The sequence below is a fragment of the Corvus kubaryi genome, unplaced genomic scaffold (assembly GCF_017639235.1).
Source record: "Corvus kubaryi isolate FWS band 111438036 unplaced genomic scaffold, C.kubaryi_AGA036_p1.0 65048, whole genome shotgun sequence".
Taxonomy (NCBI): domain Eukaryota; kingdom Metazoa; phylum Chordata; class Aves; order Passeriformes; family Corvidae; genus Corvus; species Corvus kubaryi.
The window spans coordinates 8,915-35,630 of NW_024581723.1; the positions used below are offsets into that span (position 1 = coordinate 8,915).

The 26,716-nt window shown below is 42.3% G+C and overlaps 2 protein-coding genes across 2 annotated transcripts in view; both read left to right on the top strand.

The window, feature by feature from the left end:
• The first annotated feature begins 1,762 nt into the window (after positions 1-1,762).
• On the top strand, positions 1,763-25,430 carry LOC121672926 (transmembrane protein 229B). Its single transcript, XM_042045853.1, has 2 exons — positions 1,763-1,849; positions 21,722-25,430. The coding sequence occupies exon 2, from the start codon at positions 21,748-21,750 to the stop codon at positions 22,249-22,251; it is 504 nt and encodes a 167-aa protein (XP_041901787.1). The 5' UTR covers positions 1,763-1,849; positions 21,722-21,747; the 3' UTR covers positions 22,252-25,430.
• Positions 1,769-26,716, top strand: part of LOC121672925 (DNA repair protein RAD51 homolog 2-like) — a 59,398-nt gene continuing 34,450 nt past the window's right edge. Inside the window, exon 1 of the mRNA XM_042045851.1 lies at positions 1,769-1,849. The gene's annotated coding sequence lies outside the window, so the exon portion shown is untranslated. The remainder of the gene's footprint in view (positions 1,850-26,716) is intronic.

Sequence of the window (26,716 nt, forward strand, 5' to 3'; positions counted from 1 at the left end):
GGATTGAGCAGGACTGTGTTGTCCTAAAGTTAGGTTGGCTTGAAGCCTTTTGTAATGTTAGTGTTTCTGTGTTGAAGGAGTTGGGAATGTGTTGCAGTTGCTTATTTTGTATGATTTTTTTCTCAGTCTTTTACATATCAAATTATAGACAAGTATGTCTGACTATGTAAAAAGCATTCTCAGTATTCTTGTGATTCTAGGAAAATGCCTTTTGAAATTTTATTTGCATATGTCTGATAAATAGCTCAGTAGAAATCTGTGGCAAATATCCAACTGTGGCAAAATGCATATAAGGAAAATAGATTATGTGCAAATAATTTTTAGGAACACTGATGTGACAAAAATTTATACCAACGCTAGACAACAAACAAGTTCTTTCCCAGTCTGATACACAAATATGTAGCTAGTAAAATAGCAAATATTTCTCATGATAAGAGGGACTCCAAAGTAGATGTAAGCTTCAGTGCATAGGCAGAAGGTGCTAGATGTGTCCCAATAATACCCATATTACATTGATTTAATTAGTCGGTTTATGCTATTCATTGCTCCATTAATCTTGTTGGGATTTTTTTTGGGGGGGGAGGATTAGTTATTTAATCTGCATTTTTAATTGGAGTGGTTTTGTAGTTCAGTGTCATCTAAATAAAAACAGTGTAGGTTTGTTTTTTGTTTATTAAGGAAAACATGTATCTCAAATTCCTCTTGGATTTTGGTGCTCAGAAATGCTGAGATTCATTAGGATAATGTGAAGAACTCACTTGTTACACAGTCTGACACATAAATGTCCTTGCTTTAATTTCTTCATAGGCAATTAATCCAGAAAAATGCTATGTATAGACAAGCCCTTGGACTGTAAGATCTGTGAGGCTGATTTAAGTAAGGTGTTGGATACTTACGTTTTGAAGCTGTCACCTCAAGGCATGACTTCTGTCAAAATCAGGAATGTGGTATCCTAAATGTCAGCATTTGATGAGGAGAGCGCCAGCTCATGGGTTCCACTTGCTTGGATCATGCAGCTTTGCTGCCTGACCCCAACATGGAAGTGAAAGGCAGTCAGATCACTGGAGTGGGGATGAGAGTTAGTGCCAATGCCTCCAGGAACAGGTGGGGTGCTGGGTGGGTGGCAGTGGCAAGGGTCTGCTTACATGAGGTCCACACTCTGTTCTGGAATGGGAAAGAGAGAAGTAAAGTGTGATGATTGGAGAAGTGAGGATGAGAGGAGGTTGGGGAAGATGAGGCACTGTTAGGAGAGGTAGGATGGGGGTGGAAAGGTATCAGCAGTGAAGCTTACTTAAAAAATTGAGACATTGATGGGGAAAATAGAGGTAAAGCAATTTCTGGCAGACCCTCCAAGGGTTAACTGAGAGCTCAGCTGAGACGGTAGCACTGAACCTTTGGTCACTGACTCCAGTGAAGTTGCTCCGTGTGTTTGCTGTGGCTGAGATCCAGAAGGACAGTGGAGAGCAGAAAGGCTCAGCCTCACCCAAGGAGAGGCAGCTGTCAGGGTGCCACCCTGGGCAAGGGGCAGGTACAGGTGCCGTGTGGGGGCTCTGAAGAAGTCAGGTCTTCCAGGGCCCAAGGTACTGGAGCTAAGCTATCCATACACTTAGCTCGTTCAGTGTTTAAAGCCTCTCTTGTGTTCTGCTGTATTAAAATTAAACTGTACTTCTTTGGTTTAGGAAGGCTGTCTGGTTGCTGTATTAGCTGTTGGTCACACGCCCCTGGGCTGACAACGACTGGCATCTGAAACGGCTTGGACTTGCTGGAGGCAACCTAGTCTACCTGTGGATGCTGTGAGCTAGGAGCTGGCCAAAAAGTGGGAGATCTCCAGGATCCCTCCCCAGAAAAGGTAAGGTCTGGAGGGTAAAACTGGTGGGACTGCACTCAGACCAGAAAAACAGAACAGTTCTCTGAGTACAGAGCTGACTGCGTTGTAGATGGGACCTTTGAAATTTAGATATGTAGACTGCAAAGTTATTTCTATTGGTTTAAACCTCAAGTTGTTTTCTGGAGGCGTAAGATCGCCGTTTGCACACATCACCCTTGATTTCTGTCTGCTGTGAGTCACATCATTCTGATTGCTTGTAATCTATACAGCCAAACTTATCAGTGTTATTGTCTCTTTGAAACCTCACACTCTGATAGCCTTAGGCAGTTGAAACAATCAGGACAGTGGAGCAGCATCTCTGAGCTAAACCAGAGCAGTAGGTAAAGAGCAGAGGGTTGCTCTCTCCTGTGAAAGCACAGGTGTGAGTTGGATGATGAAGAATCTATTCCTGGCCCTAACAAGCAGTGCAATCTCTGCACCTGATTCATCAGTGTGTTACTGTACTAATCTTTTTAGTCTCATCTTGCCACTCTCCTGTATGCTGTGGCAATCAGTTACACTTCCACAGAGTGCATGTAAAATGCTATCAATTTGGAAGGGTGATTTATATCCCAGAGCAAAACTTTATATTGATTCTGGTCAGTGGGGTGGATATTGTGGGACCAGAACAATTTCCAGACCCTGCAGCACTTACGACATGCTCTTTGTGTCTGCAGTATGTGGCATGGTTCAGGCTACAGTATTGTTTTCCCTGTTGTGGATCAGCTTTCATGGGTAGGTTGTGCACCGTACTTTATTTCTAACTGGGAACTCACTTTGAATATGTAGATGCTACATGCATAAACTTCAGATATATGTAGCACGATCATCCCTCAGTCTGTCCTGTCTCAGATGTCTCATTACACTCTCCTAGTTGTAGTGCCTAAGAGATCCTGTGTTGGGCTGTTCTGTTGTCCCACTCCTCTGGGTATTCTTGCTCAGAGACCCCTGATACTCTCTGAGACTGGGGAGCAGACCCAGTCAGCTGCTGAAGGAAAGCAGTAGACTTAATTGTGGCAGTGTTAACAGTGTGGATAAGCAGGGTCAGCTCCTGCCTAGAGCTCCAGCTGTGATTTTGCTGCCCATTGTGTAGCTGATTACTGGGCTTCAGTTGATCAACAAGTGTCATCTATTGAGTGGCAAAGTCCAGACTAGTGCTGCAATGTTATGACAAAGCAAGTGTCAGCAGCTTTCCGAGAAGGCAGATGGTGATGGACTGAGCTTTGTATGAGTCCAGACGTTATGTTAGTGATGCAGCAGTGAATATTTCTGAAGAAAGCTATGTCTGGCAAGTGCTCTGGTATATGGTACTATTGCTGTGAGTAGAGCAAATGCTGCTTCTTGCTATCCTCAAGAACCATCGAATGAAGCGCAGAAGTCTCCTATTACTGTTAAAACAAAAACTGAGTGCTGTATGGGCACAAGAAAACATGCATCCATTGGCAGCAGAACAAGACTATGAATTATTCATTCCTCCGCCTCCTGTAGGTTCCATCCACTCAGGCTATTCAGTATGCTGTCTGCTGGAGATGCAGACAGATCTGCTTTCAAAGCCACGGGGACAAGACCCTGCAGACTGTGATCACCACTCTGTTGAGCTTGTCCTTCATTAAACTGGCTTGGGCATTGTTGTGATATCCTTGAAGACATAGAAGTAACCTCTCATCATCCCGTGGGCTGTAGAAATGATGGTCTTCTTAAAGCAAAAGTTCAGCCTTTGTTGTAATGTGCCCTACTCCATTTTGAGAACACTTCAAATGTTCTTAAAGAGCTTCTTGGAAAGGAAGGGAATGTTACTTCAGTCAAAACAAGACATCGTATCTTGTGTTCAGACCAGTTTTCAGCTTCTCATTATGTCAACCAGCTGGATGTGCCCTAGAGTGAGTCACCTTTGAAGTTGTCCTAGTCCAGAAGCTGAAGGAAACTGTGGAGGCTAAGATAAAATCCCAGACTGCGTTTGAAAAGTCCTCACTAAAAAAAGTGGTGGAAGCATGCTGAGAGGGATGACTGTCCAGCTGGGTTGAGAGGTTGGGTAGGTTTCACAAAGAGAGCTGTCAAGGAAGAAATGGTTGCTTCTGAAGAAAGTAAAATGTGTTTGTCATCCTATGGTCTTGACCAAAGTGAAAAGGCGATAAACTGGAAGAATACCTTTTCTTTGTTTGTTTTTAATCAGTGAAAGAAGTAGACAAACAGAGCAGGCAATGGATTTGTGGTTTCCATAGTGATGTAGCTGTGGAAGCTTTTGTGTGGCTGAGCTTTGCCCTCACTGCAATCACACTTGAAGGCTATGACTGTTCAGTTTTCCTGCCAGGGAAATTAAGTATGTATCAAACATGGAACTGGCTGAAAATGCAGCTGCATGTTCATGAATGTTTGCTATGTTACCTGAATATGTGGATGCTTATTTCTCCTTTATCTGTTGTTCTGCACTGAAACAGTGCATCAAACAATATTGATACCACAGTTCTTGCTGCACCAGGCAGTGATGTATTGACCTCTGTCTGTCCTTTGCTTTCTGTCATCTGTATGTACACACACATCCCACAATACTGGTGCCTGTGACTCTGCAGACACACTGATTTCAAACATCCACTGGTCAGGAAACATGCTTAACTCTTTTGGGGCATGCTAACTGATCAAGCACCACCCCGTGAAACTTGACAGGTGTACTTCATGTGGTTCATAGCTATCAAGTCACTTGTCCCTGTATCTGACATTAAATCATGCTTTGTTTTAATGGGCATTGTGAGGGTGTTTTAATAGTCAAAATACATGATCCTTGGGGAATTTTTGCATGTGGAGAGAGCTGTTTCTGACTGTGAATGGTTGATTAATTCTGGCTTTCAAAACAAGTTGGAGGGGAGTTTTTCAGCATCTCAGTGATGAGATTACCGGTGGATCCTAGAGGCAGGGGAAGGAAAATGCTCAGTGTGAATGCTGCGTGCACAGATCAGGCAGTTATGCACATACTAGTTCTGCACACACACTTGCATTTTCCAGTCTTCATGGTTCACAGGCATTTGTGAACCATTCTTTTTCACTTGTACTGCTGCTGGATGCTTTCTTGCTGTCTCCCTGAATAGATCTTCTTTACCTTCAGCATTTGTTTTGCTTGTCTAATGGATGTAATAGGTCATCTGTTGCCTTTATAGAAAGGAATGTTAATTATTTTCAGAAGGCTAATTAGGTTGCTAATGAGAAACTGTACTGCAGAAATATTTCCTTTAATTACTCAATCTTAAGTGCTGTACAGAGAAGCTTATTGAATGTGCTGTTAAGTACAAATGCTTGTATCTGGCTTAGAGATGGACCTTCAGGCACCCTGAAAGAAATATTTTGGTAAACTTGGGAATCCATGTGACACAGATGACTGAGCAAATGAGACTGGTGCTAAGAGCTGCCTAGTTGTGCAGCCTTTTTGACTGCACCTCAGTTTGCCACTTCTGCAAGTGACTGGATGCAGTTGCTCTTTCTATTTCCGTTTTGCCTGATGACTTTTGTCAGTATAGGTAACTGTTTGTGTTACCTGCCAGTCCAATCTATAATTAGATGCAGCCCTCACACCAATAGTTCAGTCTAATCAGCCAGATGGCAGTCAGGGAGGGGCACAGAGAGGTGGAGTGACGTGTCCAAGGTCATATTGCAGATCATGGCAAACCTAGTAATAAAGCAGAGGTTTCATCAGTCCTGTGTCAGTTCACTGCACTGTTTGCCCCTTGTGCCTCTCCTAGGGCTAGCACAGCTCATTACAAGACTTGCATCAGTTTGCATATTGCTTCATGAGGCAGCAGAGCTGCTCAACAACCCCATCCATGTAGCCACCTTGGCACTGACTTAGGAAAGTCCTTTTCTTGCTTCTACTTGCTTCACTTCCTTGTTGTAGTGATACCGAAATCAGCCAGAAAATAAACTTTCTAATACAATTTGAAGTATTAGAGAGCAGGCATTCTTTATTACAGTGCTGGACACTTTCAGAGGATATCTCCTCTAATTGAATGTGTGTCATGAAACTTTACAACAGGGTATTTATTCCATCATGATTATACACATTCATTACAATGTACTTCCTAACTAATACAGAAACATTACTTTCCCTAGAACTAATTTGCATTCATCTGCCTCCAACTGGAAGTCCTTTTATGGTCCTGGAGGGTCATCTAAAGGGGTCTCTGGTGGTTGTACTTACTGAGTGCCCCAATATGACAGGTGACCATTCCTTGAACTTTTCTTTGGGCATGCATGTTACTTCTTGTTACATAACTTGCCAAAACCCCCACTATATTCCTAATTTTCTGTTTATCCACTGGTTCCAGCTACATTTATCATCCTGTGTGCATACTTTTGCATTCTTTTATCTTTTTTTGATAGTTAGTCTTTTAAGCTCTATCTAGCAACTTCAGGGGAACTGAAAATTTTTATTCTTTGTGTTATCTATCAGTCTCAATGCCTTTTAGAATTGCTTTGGAAGAACTACTGTAGTCTAGTTGATATTTTAGTTTTAGTACTCCCAGGATGAAAGTTGGAGTGGATTGCTAATGTCCCCTGCTTTTTGACTGCTGAGCCTTCATGCAGCTCTGTAGAAGAGCTTCACTTTTTTTCAGCATCCTCTGATACCCAGTCTGCTTGTAGCCAGACTCTTGGAACTTTTTACATGCTGTGGCTCTACCAGGGAAAATGTGAGGGCAGGCTGCTGTATGGGGGCTGCTTCCACGCATAAGATGCTCCTTATTCTTTAATATACTGGTCATTGTAAACTCAGCAGGAGAAGGAAGGAAGATCTGTCAATGTTGTGGATGCAGTGCAAAACTTTGCATCTGGTACTGTGCTGCCAGAGTGTCTGAGTGCAGGTGACTCAGTAGAGTGACTTAGACATAAGAAATACCCAAGAAAACTACTATCAGCATGGGATGGCAAAAGTCACCCTCCATTTCTTTTCAGGCACAGATGTGTGCTGCTAGAACTTTTATCTATCTGCCACGCATGCAGCACTGCCTTGGCTGAGGCACATTCATTTAAAAGTTCACTTTGCCTATGTAATATTTAAGTTAACTTTGCATATCTTTCCAGCTGTGGGAACTCTCAGAGACAGTGAAGATACTTAGCTGCAGTGTAATCTAGCTTCTAAGTACAAGCCGATGCAAAACAAGCACACTTGAAAATACTAACACTTGGAACACCTTGGCATTGCTATGAACTGTTGTGCAGATAGTGCTGTTTGGTCTTTGTGTAATGTGATGGATTTGTTGTTGCATGTGTCAAGACTAGTAATATTATGGAATGATATTTAGATTGTTTTAGCAGGAGACAAAAACTTACATTCTTACTCATTCTACCAACAGTGTATTGCTTAATAGCTAGTGATTGTCATAGAAGTCCTGGTATGCTGCAGGTTTGTGTACATCTAAAAAGGAATGGACAGCTGACCAGAGTGTGTGTCTCCAGGACTGCCAATAGTAGAAGCACAGTTCAGGCACAAAAATGACAACTCTTAAGCATGGACATAAAAATGACAACTCATAAACATGGACAAGACAACATATGGTGCCTCTCTGGTTCTATTTGCTATGGGTCACCTGATGCTCTGTTTGCTGAGCAGATTTTAAAGATGGTTTAAAAAGAATTTAAGGTTTGGGGTTTTTGAAAAGGGTTATTTTTGGTGTCCAGTGTGAACACTATCAAACCATTTTACTTAAAACTGAGGAATTCTTTTCTAGTCTTAACACAAGACAGTTCCCAACACACAGATGAGAACTGACATCTTTGTTCAATTGGTATTTTGCCCAGAGGCATGAGGTGCCTATTGTTGCCCAGAAGGAAAGCAAGATAAAGAAAAAATCTTGTTTGATAAGACCTGAAACTACCCTATGTAACCTCAAGTATTTCACCAAGGTGAATAAATCAGTGTTGTACATGCTTTAAGCACCTTTAAGTACGTACTGGAAAGATGCAGGAAAGATAGCATCAGGAATGATCAATTCCACTTTCGTCTACAGAATGTGCCCATCTCTAGGTACCTTCACAGGCTCTAGTAACTACAAATGGGAGCCTGTACGGAAGTGAAGCTTGTAAGGTACCTTGGATAAGTGCCTGAAATTCGTGAATTAATTTGGGCCGTTGTATGCATGCGTGTATGAAATGTTTATATGAAATTCAAAATCTAGTAAAACCATGTCATGCAAATAATTAATTTGTTAGAATGGTATCATGTTGTAGTAATAGTGTAAGGCAGATTACTGGAGGCAAAAACCAAACAAGTCAGAAGTGCATTTCAGTCAGTGAGAGCTCAGTGTCAGCTCAAAAGAAGTATCAGTTCCTCACTGCTTAAATAACAGCTGTGCCTCCTAAAATAACAACCAGTTGTTTAGAGGGTATCTTTAAACTTTTCTTGAGATGGTAGAATGAAAGCTGAAAAAATCAGTTGAGTATAAAGGGCACCACAAATGAAGATCTGGGCAGAAAACAGTGTGACCCTGGGAAAGCCCTGCCAATTTGGGAACTCTGTGCCCAATCATTAATGGGCCAGGACACTCTTGTGTGATTCAAGACAGCCAGCGCAGCTTCACCAAGGGCAAATCCTGCCTGATAACCCAGTAGCCTTCTATGATGGAGTGACTCCATCAGTGGAAGGGTGCAAGCGTCATTTATCTGGACTTCTGTAAAGCCTTTGACAAGGTCTCCCACAACATCCTTCTCTCTAAATTGGTGAGACATGGATTTGATAGGTGGACTGTTCAGTGGATAAGGAATTGTTTGGACTGTTGCATCCAAAGGGTAGTGGTGAATAGCTCAGAGTCCCAATGGACTTCAAGGAACAAATGGTGTTCTTCAGGAGTCTGTACTGAGACCCTCTGTCCTCATAAGACTCTGCTTGGAGTGCTGCATCCAGCTCTGGGGTCCCCAGAACTGGAAGGACATCACCCTGTTGGAATGAGTGCAGGGGAAGGCCACCAAGTTGATTAGAGGGCTGGAGCACCTATGCTGTGAAGACAGGCTAAGAGAGCTGGGGTGTTCAGCCTGCACAACAGAAGGTTCTGAGAAGGTAACCTTATAGAACCTTCTAGTACCTAAAGAGGGCTACAAGAGAGCTGGAGAGGGACTTTTTACAAGGGCATGTAGTGATAGTCCAAGGAGTGATGGCTTTAAACTAAAAGAGAGTGAGTTTAGATTGGATATTAGGAAGAAATTATTTACTGTGAGGGGTGGTGAGGCACTGGAATAGGTTGCTCAGAGAATTTTTGGATGCTCCATCCCTGGAAGTGTTCAAGGCCAGGTTGGATGGGGCCCTGAGCAACCTGATCCAGAGGAAGGTATCCCTGCCCCTGGCAGGCTGGTTGGAACTGGATGGTCTTTGGGGTCACTCCCAACCCAAATTATTCTGAGATTCTCTTATTCTTGTCTCCCCTCTTTAAATACAAAAGGACAATTACATGGTGTCTAGGTAAAGCATTAGGTTACAGTTCAATGGAAGGAAGCCAGTTGAATTATCCATCCATTGAAAAGCCTCTACTGTGTTTGGATGAGACCCCCGGTTGGCAGGTTTGCCTCCATGCTGTAGAGGATGACACAGCCGTGGTTGTTTCCTTTTCTGGTTGTGCTTGCCAGGCCCCATGGGGAAACTGAGTCTTTCCAACCAGGTGCAGAGTGCAATAAACTTCCTCTGACAAGTTGATAGAAATGAGTGGAAGCTTGGTACTTGGCAAAAAGAGAAGCTGAGTACAGGAGGTGTTAAGAAAAAAACGAACTGAACCTCATGGCTGGGAAGTTGTGGTCTTACCACTTCCTCTTCCATGTTCCTATCTGATGTAGATGACTCTTCCAGTGTTTCAGCTGAAGGTGTCCTGTGTTTCATAGCATTCAGCTACTAGGCTGCCATGAGACTTCAAAAATAAGCCTCTTCTGGGAACCAGGTGAAGTCTGTTCAGCTCAATATTCCCTTTTCTAAGGAGAGGTGATAGGTTTTACTGAGTCAGCTGATATTGAGAGGGAGGTGAAAGGGGGCCAGTAAATTACAGATCCTCACGCCATCTTTGGGGTTGAAGCTGTTTGAAGTTGAATATCATGTTTCTGTCTCTGATCTGACCAAAGCAGTAAGATCAAAATTACTGAAAACATCATCTGGATCTGCAGTAGCTAATTCTTCCTGGCATGAGCATTTTCTTGTGGAGCCCTGCAGTGGGGAAAGATTGAGCACATCACAACCCCAGCTGGATGGAGACACTGGGCCACCAACTCCTCCTTCTTCACACTTGTGTCTCCACATTTTCCTAAGGCCCCTCCATGATCATCACAAATACTAATTCAGGGTCATTGAAAGTTACTGTCTGGATTGTGCAGAGAAACATAAGTGCTTTTTTAAAGGAAAGAGAAGCTCTGATAGTGAGAACATGAACTTTCTGCGTTATGCATCAACCTGAGTTATCTATTCTGGAAAAAGCATTTTCCAGAGTCAAGTAAAAGAATACTTTGTTATCTTGTCTCTCTTCTGAGATGGCCAATAATCTTGGCCAATTAGTGCCTGTGTTTCAATTACGAGCATGTTTTGTCAATCACTGGGAATTAAATGAATATGTATAAGAAAAGAGCTCTGTGTGTTTTGGAACATTTTCTTTTTTGAAGCATGTAAAACAGAATAAAGACAAATACACCAGCAAGAAAATTGCTGTGTCTTCTGCTGCAGTAGCTGTGTGTGTGGACTCAAATTCAAGTCTTCTTCTATCATTGTGCTTTTAGTTTTTGCAACTGTGCCATCTTTCTGCAGCTGAGAGTGGAAAATGTCTTCTGTGCAGATTGACAGTTGAGTGAAGACGTGAGTAGTATTTTTACATCCTTGCTGAATTTAGGATTAGACTTAGCAGTTCTTAAGGATTTTCTTTTCTAAGGTGGAAGCTTAATTCCTTTTTCAGGTGTTTAGAAGTAGGTGATATTGACATAATGCAGTTACATTCCACAAGTCCTGAAGCAGATGCATGTTAGCTGCTATTCACAAGAGATGGTTTAGAATTTTTCAGAAGGCTGGATGTGTAGATTGGATCTCAGAAAAGGGGTGAATGTGAGTTGGGTCTCAACCATAAACTGATAGATCTGTAAAGCAGTCTGAAGCTATGGTATAGCTTTATTTCATGATCTGGGCTTGCTGTACTATGAAAGGTAAATTCCTGAACTTCAGGCATTTAGAATATTCTGGCGCAGCCCTCTGCACATATGTACAGACTTTTCTGTCTTAAGGAACCCAAGGTTAGGGTTACACTTAGGTTGACTAATAAATACAGGTAGATTTTGAATATTCTTCAGTATTGGAGCAATGAATTTGTTGGTTTTATTGGGGATACTGTTTAGTATGACATGGTCATTTGGACATGCTGCAGGCACAAAAGGAAATGTGGAAGAAGGGTATAAACATAATATTAAATGGATCTATTTTCAGAGAGGCTCTGTAAAGGCTGAAGTGAGCACACTCTGTGAAGCTGTGATAAATGATTGGCAGGTTGAAGGTATGAATCTAAATCCAATAGTAGTGTTTGTAGCATTTGTAAAAGCTCACCTCAGCACAAAAATGAACACATTCAGAAGAGGCAGTTATGGGAAAAAAAATCCATCCCCTTCAAGCAGAGGGGAAAAGAGGACAAATCAGCAAATAAAATAGGACAATATATGAAGGTGTCTCTATATCTTTATATATCTATACAGCTAGAGGTAGAATTCAAATTTATGTAGACATAGCATGTTGCCTTCATTAAAGCAGGTATCTATGGTCCAGTCCAAACTAGAGAACAGTCCACGTCTGTGATTTGGGAGAGAGGCAATAAGAAGCTCAGAAACAGTAGGAAAAGAACCAAGGTGGCATCAGCTCTAGTCAGGGGAGACACAGGCCATCCTTATGACCCAGCTCCCTGGTTCATGAGCTGGAGTGCATGAAGCTGCAGCTGGAAGCACATGTCTCAGTTGGAAGAACAGTGATGGGAACCACTACTGGAACAGTACCTTCAAAAGCTGACTGATTGGAAAAGGAGGGAACTGTAGAATGCAACAGCAAAAGCTTACGGACCCATGCTGAGCTAAGAAATTAATGTCTGAAGAGCTAAGACCTTCCTTGAATGCCAGGGAGAAATGCCCTGGCAAATACCAGTTCTACATGGGGCCCAAAAGTTGAGTTATTCTTTTTTTTTGAAAGAGCTCCTGAGTGGACAACTTGCCACCTTTCAGAAGATTGAGTTTCAGTCATGTTTCCCTGTGGGAAAACTCTTGTGCTTCCTTCTTGGGACACACAGCACATAATCAAATGAATGACCTGAAGGGGAGTCATAAATAGCTAAATGTTAGAGGTTTATGGAGGATCTCAAGCTTCAGGCTTACAAAAGAGAAAAATGACAGGTGTGCATAAAACATGAAGATGGTGTTTTTGTAATTGTAACTTGAATGCTAAGCTTCCTGATACCTTTAGGAAATAACAGTGCTAAAAATGTCAGCCGTCTTTTGCAAAGATATAAATAGGAACAGAAGTACCCAATACAGTGGGGCGTATGTTTGCTGTATAGGAACTAGGCCCTAAAACCTAAGTTTTTGTTGACTTGTTACTCAGGACAGAGAAATTTGACAAGTCTATGAAGGCAAATTTACCTAAGTGATGCTGAATTGAAATAAATATGAACAATAAAGTACAAAACTCACCACTAATTTATTTGTGCATACAATATCTTTCCACTGCTGATTACATACTTTGTAAGCTAGTGATAGCATGATTAATACCCATGGTATGGTAATTGGTGGGCACTAGTGGGAAAAACTGGGCAACTGCTTAGAGGAGCTCCTTTCCCAGCTGTTGGCATGGTTGTCTACTTGAGGATCTTGTTGAGCATGATGAGGTGGTCAGTAGAATTCTGAGATTTATCCTCTTCTACCCTTCCTTTCCAGGATGTTTCTGCCTCTGATGTCTGTGTGAACTTGAAATTAAGAAGATGAGGTAGATGAAGTAATCTTGGAGGCTCCACAGGGATTCCTGTTGTGAAAAAGCATAATTTAGTACTCTGAGACTGCTCAAGTTTTACACCAGGGATGTTAGGAGGAAACTTGAGGAGTCACAGCCTTGTGAGTAGCAGATAGCACTTAGGAGACCTGATTCTTTGACATCTCAGAAATTGTTCAATATTAGGAAGGAAAAGATTATATATTGAGAAGCAAAAATTATTTGATGTAGAATTACCACCAAGAGATTTCCAAAAGGGGAAAGAGAGAAGGAAACTCTTCATAACAGTCTTGGGCTATGAACCTGAAGGTGCTTAAAAGTGTGCTCTCTCCTGTTTCATCTGACTTTATGCAGTATCTTCTGCTTGCAGGGTTTAACCCTAACTCAGCTTAGACCAAGATGCTGCGTTTCTTTATGAGCTGCAGCAGTTCTGTTCCTTCTAGAAGAAGAGTGACTGTCCAGTTAAACTATCCAGTTACCTACTATCAGTTGAATTCTGGGAATTTTTAAAGGCTTGCGCACCAGTGAAGAGTAATAAAAGGAGAGGGAAACAGTTCTTTACAGTTGTGTATATGCAACAAGAATTTCCATAAAAGAAGCAGCTAGTTTTATGAAATGATGCTTTGACCTTTGCCTGTAGGAAATGAGGAGAGACTACTTTGAATCTGTCAATGATACAGTTTTAAGTGACTTGGATTGTGTCAGTATGTTAGCAAGCTAGGATTTTAGATATTTCAGCACCTTGGTCATAGTATTTTTCTCTGCCAAGCTTTATTTTCAATGTGAAAAATGTTTGAATGTTTTTGTCTTTTTTTTTTCCAAATCTGGCTTTCATCCATTTCATCCTGATTCTGGCTTATTTCTGAAGACTGTTCAGAAGTGTTGGGCTAAGCATATTTGTTTGTTACTGATACTGACCTTTGTAAGTTGACCAATTTTTTATTGTAGGTTGAAGCAGAATGATTTATTTGCTTTTCATTTTGCTTTGGAAAGATGAGGCATTTGCTAAGAAGAAAAAAACTCTGCCTTTTCCAAAATGAACTGTCTGAATTTCCAAAAAGCTGTAAGAAACCATATAAGATGGGTGACACATGATGTCTTGCCATAATGTTGTCTTCTCTTTTCATGTGTTGGCTGTGTAGTGACAGTGGAAAGGATAAAATCTTGTAAACTCTTGTGTTTCAGGCAGGACAAATTCTCTCTCTCCATTAGTTACTCTGGTTTGGGTTGCTTTTAAGGCATGATATGCATTATGTTCTTCAGTCAGCTAATATCATGTGTTAAGCTTTTGAAACACACATGAATTTTGATTACCACTGTACTTGAATACACAGTTTGATATGAAGGGGCCCAGCTTACAGGAGCTTAAGAGTCAGGCAGTTGCCCATTAGGGAACTATGAGGCCTGCAGTCACAGTGTGTGAACGTGTCACCTTTTGAAAACTGGGTTGTAGGAACTCAGGTCTGCTCTCACTGCAGAGAAAGAAGTCAACTGTCCAGGTTAAGATAATGGTGAATCCAGCAACTAAGCGCCGAAAACTGAAGGATGGCTGATACAGATTCTCAGAGCAGATTGTGCTCCCTGGACATGCCATCTCCTTGGGGACAGACCTTCCGTAATTCTGGCTCCCTCCTCCTCAGTGTTAATGGGAAGCTCTGCCTGCTCCTGTAGGAGAGTTCTGGCTTCAAAGTCTCTGCTTTGTGCTGGAGGCACGTCAGGCACTTGGGCTCTTGCTGGACATTTGCTTGTTTTGAGAACCGTAGTATCAGCAAATGTTGGGAACTCAGGGCAGATTTTTTCGAACAGGGAAAGGCAGCAGGTAAGGCTCAAGAGCCTTATAGCAACAGGCTTGGAGAAGAACAAGACCTTACCTGAAGGAGATGCTGGGGAGATTTAGGCTTAGTACTTGTAGATGTCAGGTTTGGATTCAGTCATTTCCACAGTGTCTTTCAAGTCTGCTACTTGCATGACTCTTGGGGCTCTTAACTTCTGTCAGGTACAAAGGAAACATTCCTCTTGGTCACTGTAAGTAAAGAGCTACTGCCTTAATTTGTTCTCAAGTTGGAGTGGTCACTCAGGTGGGCTAAGGTGCCTTCACATAAGGTAACATTTCTTGCAATGTGTGCGGCAGGACATGGAAAGTCTCCACTTTCTGCACTTCTACTGCCATTCATGAGATCACCTTAGTCAGAAAGCTATTCTTTAAACAATGTCTTCATATTTTCTCTTTGTCCTCTGAGAAGCCACCCCCCTCTACACTCCTTCCCAAGAAAACCCTACCTTTCTCCTTCCCGTTGTGAAATGGTACGTTCTGGGCAGTCCACACACAGGCATTACCACTAAGGACCACACTTCCCCATCCCTTTGGGTTAGTCTGGTAATTGGATTAATTTAATCTCCTTTTGTCGTCATTCTTTTTGACTGTATCCCAATTCTCTTTGGACCAGATTTGAAAGATAGACAGGGATCAGAGGCTGCCAGCAGGTACAGAGTGAACTGGGCAAGGGAACAAGAAAACAAGGAGTGGCAGGAAAATGATGTGCCTTTTATGGGAAAGGAGCTAGAGACAAAAATGAGGGGAAAACGCAGATAAGAAATAGACTGTGCTTTCTTACCCCACAGTATGTGGAAGGGAGACAGTGTGCATCCTGATGGACGTAGAGTCCAGACAGAGAAGTGGCAAAAACAGATGAGTCAGAAGTGACCAAAATCCCAGGGCTCCAGATCCTTCCTGAGGGCACTGAGAGTCTGTATTTGGAGACGTCTGTGGTATGCTTTTAGCTTCATTGCAGGGCTTGATTAATCGATCTGCTGGAGCTCTTCCACACTTCAGTACAGTTGAAATCCTATTTTCTGAGCCACAGTTAATTGAGGCTCTTAGTTACCTGAAGGATGAATATCTCCTCAGAGTTATGACTTCAGCACATAAGTACCACTAAGACTTTACTGTATAAATCTTTAAACACTGATGAACTAATGTCTTGGGGCCAAATCTAGTACCTAGTGTTCTGTACACATCTACTGTTCTGTAAACCTTTACTTCTAATGGTGTGTGAGACCTCTCTGACAATGTTGAAGCCCGATTTTCAGCATCTTCATTGAATGTTGTCCATGGTTGCAAAGGTACGCTTGTTAGGTGTTTACTCACAGGGAAAATGCAAAATAAGAATTACACTTAAAGAGGTATTGCTCAAAAATGCATGTCAATTTGCATCAACACGTTCTCGTATCTACTGTAATCCTTGCTAAAGCAGAAAGCAGATACACATCTGATTCTCCCATTCTTAAGAAAGAACACAGTAGCTGCAGTGATGTGCCAATGAAAGTAATTAAAAAGTCATGTAGAATGGTTACTTTTACATAAGTACTATTTGGGTAATAAGAATCTGAGGAAGGAGGACATTAGCAGTACAGCTCATGGGCAGGAAGAAGCAAGTGCCCTTCACTTCAGCGTGGTGTGCTACTCATGGTCCTGTCGTTTGGAGAGACTGAAGTATCCAATTATGTATATATCTCGGTTGCACTTTTTCAAATTTAAAGAGTAATTATGATATGTAATATAGGGTTATAGATGTATCTAAGGCATTTCTTAGAAATACAAACATGCATGTTATAGAACTAAATATTAGTAAATATTTAAAATATGAATTTATAAAATAATATTGTGCCTTAACTTTTTAACTTGCAGAAATAACTGGGCACTATGAGTAAGAAACATGCTGCAATAGTTCAAGTTCACCTGCGGTGGATCAAGTAGCTGACAGAATTCATAGCCTCAGGACATCACTGAATTAGGCGAATTCTCTCATGGAGGTTTTTGTTTGTTTTTTTCTTTTATTAGCACTTCAGAGTTAATTCAGAGTTTTCTTGATGAAGTCTCATTACACTCATCCAGAGCATCTAAATAATTCTGCTGGATTAAAGGGAATAAAGACAATCTGTGAGATACTTTTTTTTAAGCACAGTCTGGCTTGGTAGCGGGGAAATGGGCAGAAAGCCACTGCAAAGGAGAGCTTTGAAAAAAAATGAGCCAGGCAGTGATCAAGAACTTAATCAGGCGTGAATACAACATACACTGAGGTCTCCCCTGCAGTGCTTGTGTGAGACAAATCTGCCATTATTTCTTGGTCTACCACCAGTCCATATTCTGATCACTTCCCTCTTGCCTGCCAAGGCTGCATCACCTACAAAACCAACTGTGAGTATGGAAGTGCCCCTCTTGCACAGAGGGGTCTCACGTGAAGTGGGGCAGTTTGGGATGTCAGTCCTTTCTCCTTACTTGGCCTGGTGCATCAGTTTTACCTGTATCTTACCTCAACCTAGGGGATTATTAATACCCATTTCAGAGTTGAAATTCTAAAATATTAAAGTGTAATCCTGGTTCTTTCTTGCAGCTGTAAGTCAAAGTCCTGCGCTGATGACAGAATCACAGAATGGGTCAGGTTGAAAGGGACCACAGTGGGTCATCTGGTCCAAACTCCCTGCTCAAGCAGGGTCGACCCAGAGCACATGGCACAGGATTGCATCCAGACGGTTCTCGAGTATCTCCAGTGATGGAGACAGGACAGCCTCTCTGGACAATCTGTTCCAGTGCTCAGTTACCCGCACAGTAAAGAAAGTCATCCTCATATTCAGGTGGAACTTCCTGTTCATCAGTTTCTGCCCATTGCCTCTTTGTCCTTGCATGGAGTTATTCTTCCTCAGGTGTGGGACCCTGCATTTGTCTTTGTTGAATTTCAGACAGTTCTTCTCTGCCCATCTCTCCAACCTGTTGAGATCCTTCTGAAGGGCTGCACAGCTCTAGGGGATATCAGCCACTCCTCCCAGCTTTGTGGCCTCAGTGAACTTGGTGCTGCAACCAGATTTCTGTAGAGAAACTCAGTTCTTCATATACTTTCCCGCTTGTTTCCTTTAGGTGGAGTGGGCTCTTGGCCCCTTCATTGCTAGCAGAGTTATGCAAACGGGCAGGGCAGTCAGGGAAAGGACTTGAGTGTTCCTTGGAGGTCCATGTATGGTTTCCATAGACTTGGCTTTTTTTTCTCAGCAAGCTGGAAAGAAGGTCCTACTAGAGAAAGAAAGAAAGAAAGAAAAATTTTGTGCTGGCCTAGCTCAGGCTTCCTAATAACTTTGTGTTAGAGGAACTATTTCTATTTAACTATTTGAAATGTAATTTGCTGATGATGGAAAGCATTTTCAAAACTTTGAATTTAAAAGTGCCTTATTTTCCCCAAAATAGCACAGTTTGAGCAGCCTCAGTGCAAGCATGGTCATCCATGCGCAGTCTCCATGCATTGTTTGCTCTCTGCTGAGACAATTGCATAGCTGGCAGCTGTGTTTCTGATTTTCAGGAAGCTGCTGCCCATCCCACTGTAAGTACCTCAGTAATGAATGTCATTTGTTTTCCTCAGGAGACTGAATAGCTCTCATACATTCAGAGCCTTTTGGTCAGTATTACTGTCACGCCGTTAAAAGTTTTGCATCACCAAGTTCAATTATCTACTTGAGGCTTTTCACAAATCAGTATTTCTTAACTGAATCCAGTCTTGGCCTTCTGTTTGGATGCTTCTCCTGCTAATGTCACACAACTACTTTTCAGCTTGATTCTTTTATCATGAATTGCTGCCCAATAAAACAACAGTTTTCTGCTTTATGTCCCTCTTGAGACCTTTTTGTGCAGTATTGCTTACCAGACACCAAATAATTTGGTGGGGCTGGGAAATAAGATGCTTGGGAAAAGCTGCAGTTTTAATTGTTTTGTAAATGCTCAAGTGACTTGTAACCATTAAATTGTACAGTCCTCAGCTTGTGCAGTGATGTGCTGTGGCTTGTGATAGCCCCCCTAAATGTATCCTCCATTCCTTTTATGTCTTACTGTGTACTTTTTGTTTTATTTTGGATGAAATATTTTACAGGAGGAGCTGTGATTTGTGGATTTGCTTAGTGCCCAGGACAGTGGAACCAGTTATGTTTGGGCTAGCACAGATTGGCATCTGCCCTGTCTTGGGATGCTCCTAATCAGCAGGAAGTCTGTGAGGACTCTTTCAAGCATATTGTAAGAAGAAGTTTCCATTGAGGTTGGGCCACCTGGGCACAAGACAGTATAGAAGGCAAATATTCAGACAGCGCCATTGCATTGATGTTTGTCTCTTTGCAGTTGTGGTGAAAGCCATTGGATTCAAAAGAACTCAACGGTGGTCTTTGGATTGGGTTAACTTGTGTTGTAGATGTCCCAGACTTGATCTAGATTCATTCAATTATCAGATTTCTAGTGTAGTGACTAAATATTCGGCAAACAGTAAAAAAGAAACAGAAAATAAATAGAGTTCTATTAAGCATGTGGTATAGAACCAGGAAAGAGGAATCTTCATTGCACAGAGGAAATAGTGGGAAGTAGAACAGGACGTGGCTTGTTGGACATGTTTCTATGAGTCTTTGGCTTTTATAGGGAGGTATAAGGCAACGGAAATAATTGGTGAGGGCAACCTTGGAATAAAAATGGAGGGGGAGAGGGAAGGAGCCTCTGTGCATTTGATCCAACTTTGTGAATAGACTTTCAGAATTACAAGGGTGCTCCCAGCTAACAGTTCAAATACATTTAATGTAAAGCTGTAGAGAGAAGTGCAAGGACTAAGGATCACAAATGAAAAAGTTAGAAAGGCTTATAGAAAAGAGAGGAAAGCCATACAATCCCTTGGCAACTTAGTAAAATCTTTACAATAATTTTCTTCTCTGGGTAATGATGTTATATATTACAGAAACATCACAGAATATTCTGAGCTGGAAGGGACCCACAAGGATCATCAAGTCCAACACTTAAGTGAATGGCCCATACAGGGATCAAACCCACAACCTTGGCATTATTAGCATCATGCTCTAACCGAGCTAATTACATTATTATTACATTTTACTTTGTTTCAATTATTAAACTCATCTTAACCCATGAGTTTTACTTTTTTTTTCCCCCCTGATTCCCCTTCCCATCCCACTGGAGAGCAGTGAGCAAATGGCTGTCTGGCACTTAGTTGCTAGCTGGGTTTAAACCATGATGCTTTCTTACTGCTTTCTCTTACTACTGTACCTCTGATTTTTGATTTGTTCTTGAAATTATGTCAGAATGGAGTAATGATATGAGGATTCAGAGTCCTAAGCTTATCAACTGTGTTGGCAAAATAACCAAGTAACATTATATTGACAAACTGTCCTTGTTTTGCAGTGCCCTTACGCATCAGCTTCTTATGGACTGTGTGGATATACACCTCCTGCGTATTTCTCATGTACCACCTCCTCTGCTGTCTTGCAGGGTTTCTTGGGACTGAATTGTTAGGAGACATGAGGCAATCTCTAGTGATTCTTTAATCCTCACTATATGCTGTTGACCTTTCTCTGTAGCATGTATTGATGGCTCAGTGTCCTGTGTGAAATGGATTCTGCCATTAGAAAATGGGTCTTTGTTCAAGCACCCAAATCATATGAACTGTCAAGGCTTTGGTTGTGTGTCTCGTTAAGAGAGGTGTGAATAGATCATGGATACAGCTCTGTTCTTTTCACTTTCAATATTCCTCTGTGCATATCTTCTTCATGTTTATTACTATAGTTCCGTTTTTCCTTACAGAAGTTTCTCTTATCTCCTATCAGAATGTCAGTTATACTGCATGTTAATACTTTGTTCAGAGAGGCACTGTGTTTACAGGGTAGGGCAGGAACAGTCTCTTTCCAGATGGCATGGAATGACTGTACATAAGGTTAGTGTGGTCCTTTCCTAGCACATTGCACCACAGAACTGACAAGTGCAGAGTAGGTTAAATAGGGCTTGGTAAGGAGTCTGGAGAAACTCAACTTGAAAGAGTAAGTTTCTAAGAATGAAAGAGGTCAAATTCATCCTGTGGTGTAAATCTGCAAGGCTTCCGTAAAATTATGCTTATAATCACCTTGTGTCATTGACTGTAGCATGGCAGATTTGTGAATCTCTACAGAAAGTGTAAAAGCTAATTGTGCTGAAACAGTTCAGTGATAAGCATATTGTGCCTTTTCAAAACCTCTTCACCAATTTCTTCCTGTATAGACAGAGTTGGTTCTCATTTCCTATTTATCATGACTAACTACCCCTCTCTAGGCTCAGCTGTTCCTTTTTATTTTCCTCCTTTGTGCTTTGCTGTGCTGAAGCCAAATCTGAATGGATTTCAGTGCCTCTCTTGTGCTTTTTGACTTGGTATCAGGAAGTCTGACACCATAAGAAAATTAATTTACAAATTCTAGCCATACAATGGATGAGTTCTTCAACAGGCAAAATAAAAGTTCAGCTGAATAATGAGTGCAAGTTATGGTGTCTCTAAGTGTAAAATCTCTGAATTTTCTCCTGCAGTTCCCTTGCTGCAGCTCCCATCAAAGCTCAGTTTTACACTACAGTAAACATTTTGGGTATAGAGACTGGAAAGACCCAGTTTTACAATGCTGTGTTCATCTAATCTATTCCATAGTAGAATCAGAAAGGTAAGGTACAGTGGTGTTTCTTGAAAAGAGCAAACATGTGATGTGGGCTCCTTGTGGAGTGACTATATTTTTCTACTGACTTGCAACCAGTAAATTCTTTGGCAACCTTGCCCCTGGCAAAGCTTTTGTACTTATCAACTCCCTCCTTATCACCAATATAATACCAGCAGCATCCCATTTTTCAGGCAGAGCAGTATATGTTGTTCAGGCCCATCCTGAGTCATGGAGCCCTGTAAGCTGCCACCTTTCCCCAGGACTTAAAATGTGCTGTGGTAAAAATGAGAGTCACTTCTTTCTCAGATTTATCCTTTGTTACAAGTTTGTGTGTTGCCATCTAGGGGACAAGGACTTGTGACATCCTCATTGACTCCTCTGTCCCTCTCTCTCCCTCTTCCTTTCAGAGTGCTGCTGGGGTGAGTGCAGAAGAATGGCTGCGGCAGAACCCCTGACGGCTTTCTCACGATGGTACCTCTACGCCATCCATGGCTATTTCTGTGAGGTGATGTTCACAGCTGCCTGGGAGTTTGTGGTCAACTTCAACTGGAAGTTCCCAGGTGTTACCAGTGTGTGGGCACTCTTCATCTATGGCACCTCCATCCTCATTGTGGAGAAGATGTATCTGTATCTCAAAGACAAGTGTAACATTTTAGTGCGCTGCTTCATTTACACACTGTGGACATACCTCTGGGAGTTTACCACTGGCCTCATCCTACGCCAGTTCAATGCCTGCCCATGGGACTATTCCCAGTTTGATTTTGACTTCATGGGCCTGATCACCCTGGAGTATGCCATCCCATGGTTTTGTGCTTCTTTCATCATGGAGCAGCTGGTGATCAGAAACACCCTGCGCTTACGATTTGATGAGACTGCTGAGCCGGGGGCCCCCACCGCCCCCGTTGCCTTGGCCAATGGCCACGTGAAGACGGATTGAGCAGTGACTTAGAACCATACTTAGCAATCTGAGAGAGCCTAGACCTCTACCACAGACTGACAGATCTGGCTCTGAGGTACTGCTCCTTGCTGTATGATAAGATTCATAAACCCCATTTTTCTAATGGGGGTGTGCATGGGATATACCAGAAAAAATGGAACCAATAGATTTTCTATGGATTTTACTCTTTGGGCTCCAAGGACCAATATCAGTTACTTGTTAGTTAGGTCGTTTCTGATTTTAACTTATTACTGATGAAAGCAGTCCATTTGCTTACACTTTAAAGTGGAGAAAGAAGAAAAAAGAAATGCTACATCAGAAACACATCCAGAAAAACCCCACCTAATCAGTGGATGGGCATGGACACGCCAGCTGAGTTAGTGATTGGCTTACTCCATTAGGCAATATTCAGGTGCTTGCTTGCAACCAATACCTCCCGTGGGACCTGAGATGCTGCAGGAAAAAGGAAAATCCATCTGCTGTTGAGAAGTACCTAAGACTGGCAGTCTGCTGGGGAGGTAGATGGTGTTCCCCTCTCCAGGTCCCATTGGCCTCTCCCCAGGTTCTTTGTTGCACCATGAAATAATCTGGTGCTGGACATCTTGCTGAATTTATACAGATCTTGTACTTTTTGAAATCTCAGTCCTGATACTCACTAGAAATTTTTTCCTTTTTTTTCTTCTTTTTTTTGTTTTTCTAATAAAGGCCTTTTTTGCCAAGTGAATTTTACCATAATCTGTGCTATCTGAATCTTGGCAAAAGGCGCAAGAAGTAGTGCAAGTCTTCCCATCTCCTCTGTCCCTCCAAAGCAGATCTTGCCTGGGGGTCTGCTGCACATTCCAGCTCCCATCTCAGCCGTGCAAACCTTGTAGAGACTATACAGCCCAGAAGAGTTTTCTGCCTTCCTTTCCAGGGATTCCTCTGTTTCTGGTGATGTCGATGACTTTGCCTGCAGCCCATTGTATTTGAAGGTCAAAACCTTCATGTGGCTAACATGGCATCCACGATTTGGTCCTCTGGCACTGACTCTCATGTTCCTTCAGCACTGGCAGGCCTTGGTTCAGTTCTACCTAGTGTTCTGCTCAGTGTATCAAGTGGATTTGCTTTTTCTTCTCTTTTATTCTGCTTTAAATAACCACAACCATATTGTCATGACAGTAACTGGAGGCAGCAAGAGATATAACATGCTGCCTGATACATTTATTAAAAAAAATATAAAGCAAAACACCCATCTGAAAAGCACGCCCTTCGTCATACTCTGCCTGAATGAGTTAGGGTGTGAGAGCAACTATGGAGAGGTGGAGCAGGAGGGACTGCTGCGGCTTCACTGTAGACCTACCTGCACCAGGGACAGTTTGAAATTTAACCTATTGGGAACACTTATGGAGTACAATGACAGATATGGTGCAGGGAAGGTGTTTGATAGGGGCAGCCACAAGTTTGTAATTCACTCTGTCAAGTCTTGGCCTTTGAAGTTAGCAAGAAACATGGAGCTTCCAGCTGTCAGATGCCTCACTCCTGAACTGAGTTATGGGGAAGGTTTGCCATAGTTGTCCTGTAGGGCCAGATTAATTTTTCTTGTTCTTCCACCAGAGCCAGCAGAGCTGTACCAGGGATAATTTGGCTTGAAATGCAAATCTGTTGTAGGATTCCACTCTTACTTTGGAAATAGTTGGGCCATTTCTGTGTAGGTCCCTTGTCTCTGGTAGGGGGTGCTCAGCTGTGAATCTGCTCCTTGCCCTGGCACAGCCATTCCTGAGAGGAAAAGCACTGCTGGCCCTGTGAGTAGAATTGTTTCTTGGTTCTGCTCTTACAAGGCAGTGTTAATCCCTTTTTGTATCACACAGAGAGCAATTATTTTATTCCTTCCCTTCCCCTTTTCACATGGCATCCATTGCTGGCAATGGACACATGAAAACAATGGTGGCAAGGAGTTAATCAAATCTGCCCTGGGTATGCAATGTATCCCGAATCACTGAGAATACTTAGGTGGGTATTTAGAGTTCCCTTTTTATAGTTCATTTAATTAAAAGAGAACAAACATGGAACAGATAGTTCTTTTGATGCTGCGATGCCAGTGTTATGAAATCAGAGGAACAGTATGTAGTTTATCAGCTGTGTTGGTCTCAGGAGTATAGACCCAGGCAAAATAGTCACCTGAAACTGTACCTGGAGGAAAAAAAAGCTTTGTGTGTGGGATAATGTAGATGAGCTCTACTGAACCAGAACAAGAATTGCAAGGTGCAAATGAGGATTGGGATCCCACCATTTTGGCCCTGGTTATGTCAAGATCATCAAATGCAGTGTCTAAAGCTGGGTTGTCCTCTCACAGCATAGCTTAAATGTGGTGTTGTGCTGTCTCCTACACCACCCCCACATCATGTAAAGCCCTCAGCTTTACAGAAATATCCTTAGGATCCCTGCTTCCTCCTTAGCTGTTACAAAGCTCTTTGGAAAGGTTAAAAGGAGTTAGTAATGTGGTGTGGAGGACTGGTTGTCCACAGAGCTGACCTGGTGTGCAATAGCAGTCGTGTCTGTTATTGCCTGTACTTTAGAAGGTCCCATATAAATGACACTTTATTTGTGTTTTGCTGAGTTATGTAATATTTAACTGCTAAACTATGGAAGGGTTTCCCAGCAGCGTCTCGTATCCTAGGGCATTATCCTTATTGCCTGTGTCATTGAAACAGCTGTTGTAGTCTGCTTTCCACTGGTGTCTGATGTGTACCACCCAGCTCTTGCATCTTCATAGAGTGGTAATTTATACCCAGAAGTGCACTTTACTTGCAGCTTGCACACCAGAAACAGAAAAGGACCTGGCAAATTCTTAAATCATTTAATTATGTATAATACCACATACCTAATGCAGCAGGATTAGCCAGACTTCTCCTTTCTGAGCAACATGGCTGCTGTCAGAGCTTTGTCTTTTCTGCAAAATCTCCCTTTTTAATACATGTGATGCTTCTTACAACATCTTGCAGAACTGCCCAGAGCACGTTACCAGGATCTCAGTGGCAGCTCAGTGAGAGCTCGGGAGCTGGACTGAAGTTGAAGAGACATTTACATTAAGAAGAAAAAAAAACGCACAAGGCCTAACATTTGTTTGTATGTGTATCTTCCTCAGTAGATTAAAGTTGCCTGTTTTGAGTTCACCAGCAATAAAAAAACCTTGTGATTTATCTACCTTGTCCTAACTGCAGCAAAGATAGAGTGACCCTGATCTCTGCCTTTCTTTTCCAGGGGGTGGTGGGATATGGACTTCCCAAGGTTCCAGTTTTGCATCTGTTCTCTCGCTTATCTCATGTATAGTCCACCCTAAAGGATCTCAAAGTACGTGATAAATAAATACAGAGTCTGGTCTCCTTCACACAAGAGGCAGTTCAAGCATTACTGTGGTATCTGTTCATAATCCAAAGATCTTGCCAGAAGGGAATGTTTGATCTACAGCAGGACCAGATGGCATTTTGGTCTTTGGTGTTATAATTGAGAGAAATGTGTACATATGTACCAGGTACTATTGTGCCTTTGGTCTGAGTGCATTTTGTAATTAAAGCAGAATAATCCAATCAAGATTTTGCTTGACTAGTCCTGTGACTATAAAAGGTAAAAAAAACACTTGCAGGGCTTTAGCTGCTTTGAGAATTAGGAAGCAGGTGACTGAAGTCCTGAGTTCAGTAGCACTGCTCTGCTGCTGACTGGTTTTCTTAAACCTGCAAAGAAAGGGGATTTCTTCACTCATGGAAACTTCTGCCCTTTCTGTAAATAAAACGTGAGCCACAACCACGATGTGAACTGAAACCAAATGTGTTTCTATTTTAGTTTATCCTAGGCCCTGAATACATGCAAATATGCCCTGTATTCGGGGGGGAGGCGTGCAGACCTGAGCTCTTTTCCTCCACTTCTGCCTGCAAACTGCAGCTGAACCATCTGAGGGGGAGAATACTCTCTTCCCCTTCCTTCCTGCACAGTGGCAGCTGCCAAATCCCTCTGTGGTCTATCCCCCGTTGTAGAAAGAAATTTTTCTTCTTATATGGCCCCTTAGCAAACCAGAAGCTGTTAGTAATGTGTGTCACCTCACCCAGCTGCTTTGGCACCTAATGACCACTTTGCATCACAGAGCTGGTGAGAACAGATGAGCATTGTCCTTGTTTGGCAAATGGCCTCCCTTTGAACCTGTCTTCCCTTACTCCTCCTGGAGTGCCCTGAGCCAACTGCTGGGGAAGGGACGTTCCCTTCCTTCCACCTTCTGTCCCAGAGAATGGAGCAAACTCTGCAGCTGCTCAGGGGCATTGGCACCACTCAAGTTTTTATGCTAACACAGGTCTGTCTCCACTTGGGCAGGGGAACTTTGATTTTTAAGGGCTGTAAGGCTCTGGACTTCAGGCTCATCACAAGCAAGGCTTCCACAGACCTCAGAGTGATTTTGTAGCATGTGGAGTAGCTTACGTCTTCTAGGATGGAAAGG

Coding starts and splice junctions, on each gene's coding strand:
- LOC121672926 (XM_042045853.1), top strand. CDS start 21,748: ATGGCTGCGGCAGAACCCCTGACGGCTTTCTCACGATGGTACCTCTAC.